At 45.8% G+C, this 12,464-nt stretch overlaps 1 protein-coding gene across 1 annotated transcript in view; it reads left to right on the top strand.

Annotated features, from left to right (window-relative positions):
* Positions 1 to 12,464, top strand: part of URI1 (URI1 prefoldin like chaperone) — a 178,994-nt gene that overhangs the window by 71,537 nt on the left and 94,993 nt on the right. The window contains exon 4 of the mRNA XM_068261065.1: positions 391 to 526. Within this exon, the coding sequence (XP_068117166.1) occupies positions 391 to 526 (136 nt within the window). The remainder of the gene's footprint in view (positions 1 to 390; positions 527 to 12,464) is intronic.

Here is a 12,464-nt window from a genome sequence, read left to right as displayed (position 1 = left end):
GCTCGATCAGTGGATTCATCAGGCTAAATGCTATTTTTCATCCATTCGAGTGGTTGAATCTGGCGTATATCGATGGTAGAAATCGGTGAGTGTGTGGCCCGCTTAACTCTTACCTTTCCTGAAGAAAAATGCCAGTGTTTACTGTCGCTTTATTAGAGCACTAAGAGTATACGACGTGTTTTGCAAGTTACATCCCGCTTCCTCAGGTCAATCTGACAACAGTGCCTTTACAGCCTTGCTGAACGAGCCTGAGCACCTCAATCAGAATGATAGGTGGGGTGTAGCTGGTAGGGCGGTTCACGCGTATCCCTTCATCCTGCCTGACTTGTTTATTGTCATTTGCATCCTTTCACACAGTATAAACTCCTTATATCCATGTCTGTCTCGCAGGTACCGTTCGGCCCTCTGGCATTCATGCCAGGCCGGCTTGTCAAAACCAACGAAGTGAACGTGTTACTCGGGGACAACTGGTTTGCAAAATGTTCCGCCAAACAAGCAAGGACGCTAGTTGATCACAGGAAAAAACGTAAGTTGTCACCGGTTTTAAAGCCTACAGGGTTAGTCCTCTAATTTTTCAAAATGTTGAATGTGCCTCCTTTTCTCTCGGGCGCAGTGTAAAATTTTATGTATTCAGAAGTTTCTGTTGGCTGAAGTGATCATTCATGATCGTTTTGGGTGATAGTGTTCCCAGCAGCCTCTGGCCGTCAGGCATGTGGGCCCAGAAGCAGAAGATGGAAGTTGCCTAAACTGACATCAGACTGTCAGCCAATAGGATCATGCTGGAATATTTCCCCTATCAAAAGTTTGAAGTCTGTGATGGATCTCAGACAGATTATCATTAAACTTTACTTAGAGGCAGGGGTCACACTTGTCTTTCAGTTTTCTACACTTTGCAGAAAACTGAAAGACAAGTGTGACCCCTGCCTTACAGCAGCTAATGTAATTTATAGAGAAAACTGACAAATTGCGCAAGATGTCAGGTTTTTTTCTGCATGCGAAATCTGCATTAAAGTGTGACCTTGCTTATTGATTAACATGAGTTCTCAGTTGAAGTCAGTTTTTCTGTGCAGAAAACGCGTACGAAAGCCGGTAAGTGTGACCCCTGCCAGAAAGTTTAAAATTATTACACACCACAGTATAATAGATAGGGGAGACGATACAACACCAAACAGTGTTATACAGGGACATCAACTATGGTACACAAAATAGTGTAGGGATAAGTATTGTTGATGAGTCCAAATGGTGGGGGAGAAGAGCCTTGATCAATAGGCTTAAAAGGACCACTATCACGAAAAAAGAAGGCAGATAAAATCTGACAAAACCGACAGGTTTTGGACCAGTTCATCTCCTCATAGGGGATTCTTATGGTTTTCTCTGTTTTCAACAGTATTTCCTGAACAGCAGTGTAACTGCCAAAATAGTAAGATACCAGCCAGCCTCCCTACTCACTCGCACACTATTTTGTCAGTTTGACTTCGCAACTGCTGTTCAGGAAATGCTGTTGAAAATAAAGAAAATCCTGAGACTCCCCCATGAAGTGATGGACTGGCCCAAAACCTGTCGGTTCTGTCAGATTTTAACTGCCCACTTTTTTCGCGATGGTGGTCCTTTAGGTAGCCATACATCTAACGATGATGGGCAGATTCGACCAAGAAACAAATCTCTCTCTAATCTAATCTGATTACAGAAAGATCTGTTGGTTGCCCATACACCACAGGCCGATTCCCGATCGGTTTCATGCTGAAATTGGTCAGGAATCAGCCTTGTGACGCCGAATCCGACCGCCTCACCACTCGCCGCTCGAAACAGGGCTTTTTGGAGCCTGTTGCCAGACCTCCCAGCGTCGAAGCTTGTCCTGGCTATAGCAGTAATGCTCTTGTCCGCGCATCGGGTAATTCGGAGATTACCAGACCCCTAAATACCTCTTCCTCTGAGTTGCGACGACTCGGAGGGAGAATAGTATTTAAACTGTAATTAACAAAATGTTTTGTTAAAGTTATGTAAGTCGTAATACATAACTTCTGTACACACCAATGGCAGCGCATAGTCCACCAAAAACTAAAAATATACACCAATTAAAAAAAGTTATTTGGGCTGCTGTAATCAGATGGATACGTATCTGATCTTTTATGTATAATAGTTGTCACTGATGAAATGTCCAGCTGAGCTATTAACCAAATTCACATTCATACATCATTAAATATGTATTTTTTTTGTACATAACTAAAGAGCATTAATTTTATTTGAGTTGTAACTCGTTTAAGCAAGTGCATTTGAGTGGTAACACGTGTAACTATTGTCAGCTCAAGGACCAATTCCATAGGATTTTCAAACTTGCTCATGAAATCAGTTCACCTGATGTATTACTAAATTTGAGGTTGGTGTCTACAATTAAATCACGGTTCAGTAGAGTCCCTTCTGGAATCTATTGGAAATGGATGTGTTGTGTGTGTGGTAGGAGTCAATTCCTCTCTGAATCCATTCCAGAAAGATAATTTTTTTTGTCACATCGGGTGGCTGTCTAGAAGTGTATGGCCATCTAACCCCTCCTAAACTACCTCATAAAAGCTTCCCAGAGTTGACTTTGAAATTTCCCATAGAACTGCCATGGCCATAAAATTGCAGTAAACAACTGTAACGATTGGTGTCAGCAAGTACAAAGTTTTGATTATTTGGTGATCTGCAGTATCACCAAACAATGCAGATTCTATATCTGATTATATGGTGATCTGCAGAATCACCAATAATACAAATATAGCCAACACTGAGGAATTATCGTGACCTTAGTCACACTTTATTGTACTGAGTGTAGTGATTGGTGCAAAACGTTAAGTACTGACAGATTTGGCAATACCCCACCAGAGGAGCTGGTGGGTACTAACAGTACAGTGCCTCTCACCAGAGTCAAGGGCCCTCTGGTGAGAGTAGAGGAGTCAGACAGATACGCAGAGGCAGAGAGGAAACGGTTAACAGGCAGTCGGCAACAAGATCAGATGGGCAAAGGTACAGATTCAGTGAGAGTAAGAATAGTCAGAACGAGCCAGAGTCATACACAGATAATAAACAGTAAATGCACAAATCCTAACACTGTGTGAAATCCCCGGTTTCCTCCCGGATCAAAGCACACCGGATTTAACTAAGGTCTGAGCGCTAACACGAAGTGATTGCAACAGCAGACAAGTTGCCACTGAATCCGCCGTGCTTAAGAAGCGGAAGAGACCCCTGAGGCATGCCCACCGCACTTCAGCCAATCAGAAGCGGCGAGCGTGCCCTCTGACGTCAGCCGACCAGCCGGTCAGCTGACGCGCCTCCTCCTGGCATAAAGATCCTGACGGTGAGCGCGCGCGCGCTAATGCAACCCTGTGAGCAGCAGAGACACCCGTCCTCGGCGTGCTAGACGCCCGAGGTGCGGGGAGACTGGCAGGCAGAGAATCAGAAGCAGCTGCGGTGGTAACACCATTCACCGCCGCTGCCATGTCACTATTCATTACAACAACACAGGGCTGATTAAATACTTTGAAAAAGCATTATTGTGGCTTAAAAAGGGATAAAACTCCAACATTTAATTCAATAAAAATGTGTTTCTTAATTATTAACCATACAGTTACCATATTTGCTTTTGTGCACAAGTAATATTATCTGCTTACAAATTACAAGATCCCAAAGTACAGTATATCTGCTCTGAAAGCTGCTATTGCATTTTATTGCATAGATGTTGTATTTAAATATTAAAATCTATCTAGTGATCACTTCTCAGCTGCACACATACAAGAAGCAGAGAGAGAGCTCAGTTTCAGCACTGCTGCAAATGTTTACTAATTGCAACAGACAAAGAAATGTAAACAATAGATAATGTTATCACCTCTTCAATGGAACAACAAGCTTTTCCACTGAAGAAGCAAGTGCTGTGTTTAATTGTTTGAATGCTGTTTAGAGCAAAAAAGAAATGCTAAATTTCCAACAACTTTAACCTTATGGGGACCAAGTACGTTCAATAAACGTCCAGCAGGTGGTGCTACCGTTCTGACTGGACGTTGATTCAACATCCACGCTAACGAACCGTCCCGACGCGATCGTGCGCACCGGACAGGGGAGATTAAACTGTCATATGACAGCTGGCATCTCCCCTCAGTGAACAGCAGCCATTGTATATGGCTGCTGATCATGTGATCACTAAGATCGCCGTCGGATCGTAGTGATCAATTTGACAGCTGCGGCGGTAGGGGGGAAAGAAGAGGATCCACTCTCCTCCCTGCCGTTCCCGCGACGATCGGCGCCTCTCACCGCTCTTGCAGGCATTTCTGCTCCTTCTGACGTCAGCATCGGGTCCCGGCTTGATGACGTCATCAAGCCGCGACCCAGAACTGAGCGGCAGTAGGAGCTGAGATGCCAGCCGGAGCGAAGGGATCCGCTGCGGCTCGTCGCTGGAGCCTGGAAGGTGAGTGATTGCTGCTGACAAGGGGGGACACCTGGCCACACAGGGGGGAGACAGCCCAGCCAGACCCTGCAGACATCCGGCTGCCTGACCCCCCAAATGCGCCCCCCCCCCCCTTCTGCAAAAATGCCTGGTCCTGAAGGAGGGTTAGGCGGCCAGTACCGAAAGGGTTAAAGTATATCTATAGAGGATTGCTTGACAACAAGCAAGTGGCAGTGAGGTATACCATACAGCTGTTTTACCACCACTTTCACTTATGAGGCTCTATTAAGCACCAATCACTCCCCACATTTGGCTGCCTGGTTTGGAAGCTAGCCACACCCACTCCTGCCCTAGGCACAGTCTTCCTCAGCCACGCCTCCACACAGCCCCCCTAGTGACATCTATTCCTGGAGGGATCTAGTAGGTGTGTTGTAGCTGCATAGCTCCCAACTGTCCCTCTTTTGGAGGGACAGTCCCTGTTTGGGAGCCAGGTCCCTCTGTCCCTCTTTCCTCCTCATTTGTCCCTCTTTCAGGACTGATGTACAGATTTATGTAAATATATGTATTTTTCTGCTGAAAAAATGTGTTTGACTCTAAACTTCATTCTCATCCTTTAATATATTTATTTTCAAATGTTGATATGAAAGAAAAAGAAACCTGGATAGCAAGGACCAGTGTGGTTTGAATTATAAAACATATTTTTCTTATGGAATCTTTACGGTATGCGTGACTAGGGTTATGCTGGGGCGTGGTTAGGGGTGTGGCAGGGGCGTGGCTTAAGTGTCCCTCTTTTTTAATCTGAAAAAGTTGAGAGATATGCAGCTGGATTCTGATCTGACTGTAGTTGTATATTTATATATCTTGACTACTTTGCATGGTTCTGATCCACTTCTGAAACATGCCTGAAGAAGAAACTTAAAGGAACACAATCAATTACCATGTTTGTTTCAGTTGAGATGGGAATTGTTTGGGAAGTGCTGCTAAGTATTGTTGTATACATTTTTATTCTTATCTCTTTGTTTATTATCAAATTCCATTCACACTTTTTAGTGATGGCCAAAATCTGAGGGACTACATCATGAAGGGAGGGAGGATTCCCTCACACTTCATCTGTGAGCCTGTGTGTGAGAGAAAGCGCTCACTGTCTGTCTCTGAGAGCTTTCTACAGAAAGCAGAGGAAATGTATCTTTTGTGCAACATAAACATTTGTAATACCGTAGATGGTGTGAAACTGTTACCAGAGCCATTGCTCTGCTTCAATATTACTCTGTTCTTAGCATGTCAGACTGCAAAGATTCACCTATGCAAATGAGACATTCCAAACGTAGCTAAAATCTACATACATCAATTACAGCTTTTGCCTCTAATATTTAACATGAAAAGTAGGAAAATGTTTACACAGCTACTTAGACATTATTTCTACATTGTCATTTTAGAACACTTGGTTTAATAGTGTTCCTTTAAGTTTAGAAAGCTTGCAGAAAAATCCTGTACAGTACAGTTAGTCATTAAAGGTATCACTTAAACATCATTTGTTATGTCTTCGGATCTGACTGTAGGGCCTTCTGGGAATCGGTACAGCCCCATTTGGGAAATCGTCCATTGCTACTGTGGTAGGGAGGCTATATACTCAATGGCCTGATCACTAGATATGGGCAGAGTGGCCCACTGCAGCGTCACTTTAAAAACATTTCAATTTAATTGTAAAAATTATTATATATGCTACAGCGATGTGAAAAGAGATTTGTTACCTGTATAATAAATGCAGTGTTCTCCCCAGGCTGTTTTAGCCAGGTGCTCCACCCAGCTAGTTTTGGTGAGCGCCCGGCTATCATCGGCTCGCCTCCTAATCCTCCTCCTATGCTGTAAGCAGAGTTGCACCAGCCCTGCATTCCCCCATAATGCCCCACTCCGCTACTTTTTCATTCCACACGCAAAAGGATTGCTCACTCCCAGACAGCACTCTGCCACTTACAGAGTCTGCAAACTGCCAGTCAGCCAATAAGAAGTGCAAATACATTACACCCAGTCTGCAGTACTTAATTGGGCAGAGGCTGAGCAATTCAGCCAATCGTTGGAGAGGGTTCAGTCGCATATAGACAAGGGCTATATGACCAGCAGGGGGCACCAGCGTGCAGGAAACTCCCTCTCATCTGCCCCTCTCCTAACTATAAACTGCATAAGGAGCTGCAAATGACGTTTAAAATATGCAAACACTAGTGTACATGACAGGTAGGGGCCCCGAGCCCTGCCACCACTTGGGACCCCAAAACCAGCATGTAACACAATAGGGGAGCGCAGGCGAGCCCCGGAGCTGCCACCACCAGGAACTCGCGCCCACCACTCCCTCAACCTAACCCTCCCTTAAACAGACACTGAAGCGCAAAAACATTCTGATATAATGAATTGGTTGTATAGTATGGATAATTACCAGAACATTAGTAGCAAAGAAAATATTCTCATATGTTTGTTTTCAGATGTATAGTTTTTTTTTTTAAATAATATTGCGTCACTCTCTAATATTTGCAGTTTACACACTACTCAGCATTATAAATGATTTTACAAAGCAGTCTTGTGAACTTTTGACCTGTTCTCTGCAGAGAAAAAGAAAATACAGTGACTGACAGTTGAGATAACAAGCTTCAGAAGACAGAGCTCACTGCGACTTTGAAAGTCGTGAAACTCAATGGCTCTTTTGCATAGATAACTGAAGTTTCTTAACTCTTCCTGTACTGGAAACAATATTAGACTCATGTCTCTGCTCTTAATGTTTTATTTATTAGCTGTACTACACATACAAATCATTATATCATATTTTTTTCCGCTTCAGTGTCTCTTTAAATTGAGGGGGCGTACGAGAGGAATCAGCGCAGGAAACTTGGGCGCAGGATACAGCCGGTATATGGCTGATCCTGCTGCTGCACAAGTCTCTGCCATGTTAAATACTATTCCCCCTCCAGGCCGCCATGGATGTTGGGAAATGAAATAATTTGGCTTCCAGCAATTGCTGGAAGCCGAATGATTGCGTTTTAAAAGTAACTTTAGCTCCATCTTCTGACGGCACCGAAGTTGCTCCCTGTGCGCCCAACTCTCCTGCGCTGGATTCACAGTGTTCGAGTGGGGGTGAGTTCCTGGTGGTGGCAGCTCCGGGCCTGCGCTCCCCCATTTGTGTTGCATGCAGGTTTGGGTGTCCCGAGTGGTGGCAGTGCTCAGGGCCCTCCACCTGTTATGTGCACTAGTGTTTGCATACTTTTTCATGCCACCCGGCTGTAAAGAATTCTTGGAATAACACTGAAATGGATATAAATTGGCGTTTCCTGCTATTTCATAGTGACCCCTTCAGCCTAAAGGGCTCTGCCTCTGACACGAGACCAGGGTGCCTACGTATGAATTGGTCCCCGGGAGACTTGGGCACAGGGCATGGCTGGTATATGGCTTACCCTGCTTCTGCACAAGTTCCCGGTGGCATAATTACTATTCCCCCTCCAGGTCCACGTGGATGGTGGGGTATGATGTAATTTGGCTTCCAGCTATTGCTGACGGACAAATTATAGTGTTTTAAGAGCAACTTCAGCTCTGTCTTCTGACGGCACTGAAGTTACTCACAGCCGTAATTCCTATTACGGTCTATGATGGCGCCGGCTGCGCCCAAATCTCCTGCGCTGTTATTACAGCACTCGGACTAGGGTCCGAATCTTTGCTCTTCCTGTTCAGTAAGCCAGCACCTATTCAGTAAGGAGACCTTGGGCAAGACTCCGTAACACTGTTAATGCCTACAGAGTGTGCCTTAGTGCCTGTAGCTCTGACACTTTGAGTCTGCCGGGAAAAAAATCCTATATAAATGTTCTGTGTCGTGTCTTATCTATAACTGGGTCATATCAGGACTTGGCGATGTGTGATCACAAATATTCACTTGCTCTCAGATCTTTGTAAATCGAGTGAATGGGATTTGTTTTAAATTTCCATCGTCACGGCGGAGCAGCTTATATCACAGCTCACCATGTCTTTGGTATATCAGGTCCTAGTTTTACAAGTATCTGGAGCTTTTTTAAATGACAGGAGGAGGGCCGGTAATTCTTCAATCCCGCCGCTCGGAAATGCCTTTTTCCCTTTCTTGTAGCGACAGCCGAGCCGCGCTCCTCCGCCGCACTTCACGTTCCCCTCTTGATTAGGGAGGATGTTAATCAGGCTTCTTAAATGCTTGTAGTGAGAATTTGTATCCAGCTTCGGCAGTGATACACCCCACACCGGGGAATATACAATTTATCTCCCCGCCAAACGCAGCCTGCGAGCTCCTCCGCTGACATGACTTCACACGCGCTCCACTTTAACTGCTTCATGACCGGAAGGTTCACGTTCCATTTTGGCCACATATCATGATTTTTGTTTTTTTCCGGTGAGAAAAGGTGTGATTTTAATTTCTCACCAGACAGTTCAGGATTACAAAAAATATTCTTCACATAAATTGCTACAGGACGTGTGTGCAGCAGCGTTTCACATTGCAAGGGCAAGCTCCTCCCACTAATTTATATCATTTACATTTCCTGTATCTGTTCTGCTAGATTTCTATTTCCTGTGTCTGTTCTGCCATATTTCAATTTCCTGTGCCTGTTCTGCCATATTTCTATTTCCTGTGCCTGTTCTGCCATATTTCTATTTCCTGTGTCTGTTCTGCCATATTTCAATTTCCTGTGCCTGTTCTGCCATATTTCTATTTCCTGTGTCTGTTCTGCCATATTTCTATTCCTGCACTTTTACTTCCATACTTCTATTTCCTGTGCCGGTTCTGTCATATTTCTATTTCATGCCATATTTCTATTTCCTGTGTCTGTTCTGTCATATTTATATTTCCTGTGCCTGTTCTGTAGTATTTCTACTTCCTATGTCTTTGAAAGGGGAAGCTGAGCCTGGGGTGGAGATGAGGCCTTTTTTTTTGTTTTTTTTGCGCTCAGAGCATTGCCTCTTCCCCACTGTGCCTTCATCAGGGGGCTTTATATGGCTGATATTGTGGTGAAACCCCTCCCACAGGAAATTGTGAGGACCATGGTCTTAGCAGTTTCCTGCCTGTGAACCTTGTTGCATTCTGGGAAATAGCTTTTTACAGCTGTTTCAAACTGCCAAAAAAGAAAACAGCAGCAGCTACTTCCACTTGCATCACCTGCCAGCAGTAAAAATGTGATAAATGTCAGAATGTAAATCAGGGAGAGGAAAGATTTTGCAATGGGCAAACACTGACTAAATCATTTATACATAATTATTGTAAGAATGAAGCACTTTTTTATTCCATTATTTTCACTGGAGTTCCTCTTTAAATTATGATCACTGAAGTACTTTCAGTTAGGATTAGGTGACCGTTTCAGGTTGAAGATTAAAGGGACAATGTTATGGTTTAGTGTCAGGTGCTTTTGGCAAGGAAAGGATTACGATTGCCTATGAGGTAAAGCTGTATCTCCAGGCACAGAAATAACAGTACAGTTCTCAGTATGATCAGGCCAGAATCCAGTAGCTCATTAGAGGTTATTGTTTTAATTGCATCCTGTAATTATCTTAAAATTGCTGCAGACACCTCCTGTGCTTTGCTCTCCAACACCAGACCCTTGAAAGTGAGGATCAAACAGACTTCTTGGACTCTGCTAACAAACAGTTGGCTCTGCCAGTTAGAGGCACTTCCCCATGTCTTATACTGGACCTACACTCGCCCTGATTACTTGTCTTGCTTGGTAGTAAGCATGAATAACTAAAACACCTAAATTCTAGTGAAGAACATTCTACTTGCCTAAAAGCGCCCCCCACATGACTTCTCCCCACTTTCATACAAGACATTAGCAGCAGATCTAATGCCCCGTACACACATACTAGGAAAGTCACCAGCAGGTCATCGTTACCTGATCCCATTGGTAACAGTACGGGGCTGACATTGTACAGATGCCTGTTGGCTACTGAAGCTTCCTGTTGCTATGCGGGGAGTGCGGAGGTACGACAGAGCGGCATGCGAGTGATGCATCGATGGGGTGAGTGGAGAGAACAATGCTCGCCACCAGCAATCGGCTACCTCGATCTACGGGGGGGGGGGGGGGGGACGCTGTACACAGAATAGATAGCGTTAGCGACCACCTCAGCCAAGTTCCACCTAGCATGTGTACAGGGCTTTATTACAATTCCTATAAGGTGTGAGTTGTGGCCTTTATTACTCAGAATTGGTTTGCCAGCACATGCCAGAGATCAGGGGTGGCCAAACTTTTTAGGCCAAGGGTCATATTGCGGTTCTCTAGAGTGCAGGAGGCTGGCAAAATGAAACGTTTAGGGAACACTTTCTATCCCTAGCGATTTCCCTAAACACTCTGCCAATGTAAATGGATCGTAAGCATTTCCATTCTAATGTATTGGAGCGGGTAAATCGCTCACAAAATTGCTTGCAAAATGCTATTACAAGTCCCTAACTGTTGCAAATGTGCTTTGTAGGTAGTCCCAGGCCTTACCGCTGCTAGCATAATGGCAGCTACTAATAAGTGCCGGTTACTGCTGCTGGCACAGTGGCGGCTGCTAATCAGTGGCTGTTATTGCTGCTGGCACAGTGGTGGCTGCTAATCAGTGGCTGTTACTGCTGCTGGCACAGTGGTGGCTGCTAATCAGTGGCTGTTACTGCTGCTGGCACAGTGGTGGCTGCTAATCAGTGGCTGTTACTGCTGCTGGCATAGTGGCAGCTGCTAATCAGTGGCTGTTACTGCTGCTGGCACAGTGGTGGCTGCTAATCAGTGGCTGTTACTGCTGCTGGCACAGTGGTGGCTGCTAATCAGTGGCTGTTACTGCTGCTGGCACAGTGGTGGCTGCTAATCAGTGGCTGTTACTGCTGCTGGCATAGTGGCAGCTGCTAATCAGTGGCTGTTACTGCTGCTGGCACAGTGGTGGCTGCTAATCAGTGGCTGTTACTGCTGCTGGCACAGTGGTGGCTGCTAATCAGTGGCTGTTACTGCTGCTGGCACAGTGGTGGCTGCTAATCAGTGGCTGTTACTGCTGCTGGCATAGTGGCAGCTGCTAATCAGTGGCTGTTACTGCTGCTGGCACAGTGGTGGCTGCTAATCAGTGGCTGTTACTGCTGCTGGCACAGTGGTGGCTGCTAATCAGTGGCTGTTACTGCTGCTGGCACAGTGGTGGCTGCTAATCAGTGTCTGGTACTGCTACTGGCACAGTGGTGGCTGCTAATCAGTGGCTGATACTGCTGCTGGATAGTGGCGGCTGCTAATTAGTGGCTGTTACTGCTGCTGGCACAGTGGCGGCTGCTAATCAGTGGCTGTTACTGCTGCTGGCACAGTGGTGGCTGCTAATCAGCGGCTGTTACTGCTGCTGGCACAGTGGCGGCTGCTAATCAGTGGCTGGTAATGCTGCTGGCACAGTGGTGGCTGCTAATCAGTGGCTGTTACTGCTGCTGGATAGTGGCGGCTGCTAATTAGTGGCTGTTACTGCTGCTGGCACAGTGGTGGCTGCTAATCAGTGGCTGTTACTGCTGCTGGCACAGTGGTGGCTGCTAATCAGTGGCTGATACTGCTGCTGGATAGTGGCGGCTGCTAATTAGTGGCTGTTACTGCTGCTGGCACAGTGGTGGCTGCTAATCAGTGGCTGTTACTGCTGCTGGCACAGTGGTGGCTGCTAATCAGTGGCTGTTACTGCTGCTGGCATAGTGGCAGCTGCTAATCAGTGGCTGTTACTGCTGCTGGCACAGTGGTGGCTGCTAATCAGTGGCTGTTACTGCTGCTGGCACAGTGGTGGCTGCTAATCAGTGGCTGTTACTGCTGCTGGCACAGTGGTGGCTGCTAATCAGTGGCTGTTACTGCTGCTGGCATAGTGGCAGCTGCTAATCAGTGGCTGTTACTGCTGCTGGCACAGTGGTGGCTGCTAATCAGTGGCTGTTACTGCTGCTGGCACAGTGGTGGCTGCTAATCAGTGGCTGTTACTGCTGCTGGCACAGTGGTGGCTGCTAATCAGCGGCTGTTACTGCTGCTGGCACAGTGGTGGCTGCTAATCAGTGGCTGGTAATGCTGCTGGCACA

This window comes from Hyperolius riggenbachi, chromosome 11 (assembly GCF_040937935.1).
Source record: "Hyperolius riggenbachi isolate aHypRig1 chromosome 11, aHypRig1.pri, whole genome shotgun sequence".
In the NCBI taxonomy this organism is placed as follows: Eukaryota; Metazoa; Chordata; class Amphibia; order Anura; family Hyperoliidae; genus Hyperolius; species Hyperolius riggenbachi.
The sequence above is the reverse complement of the archived record's forward strand: the minus strand, read 5'-3'. Positions and strand labels throughout refer to the sequence as shown.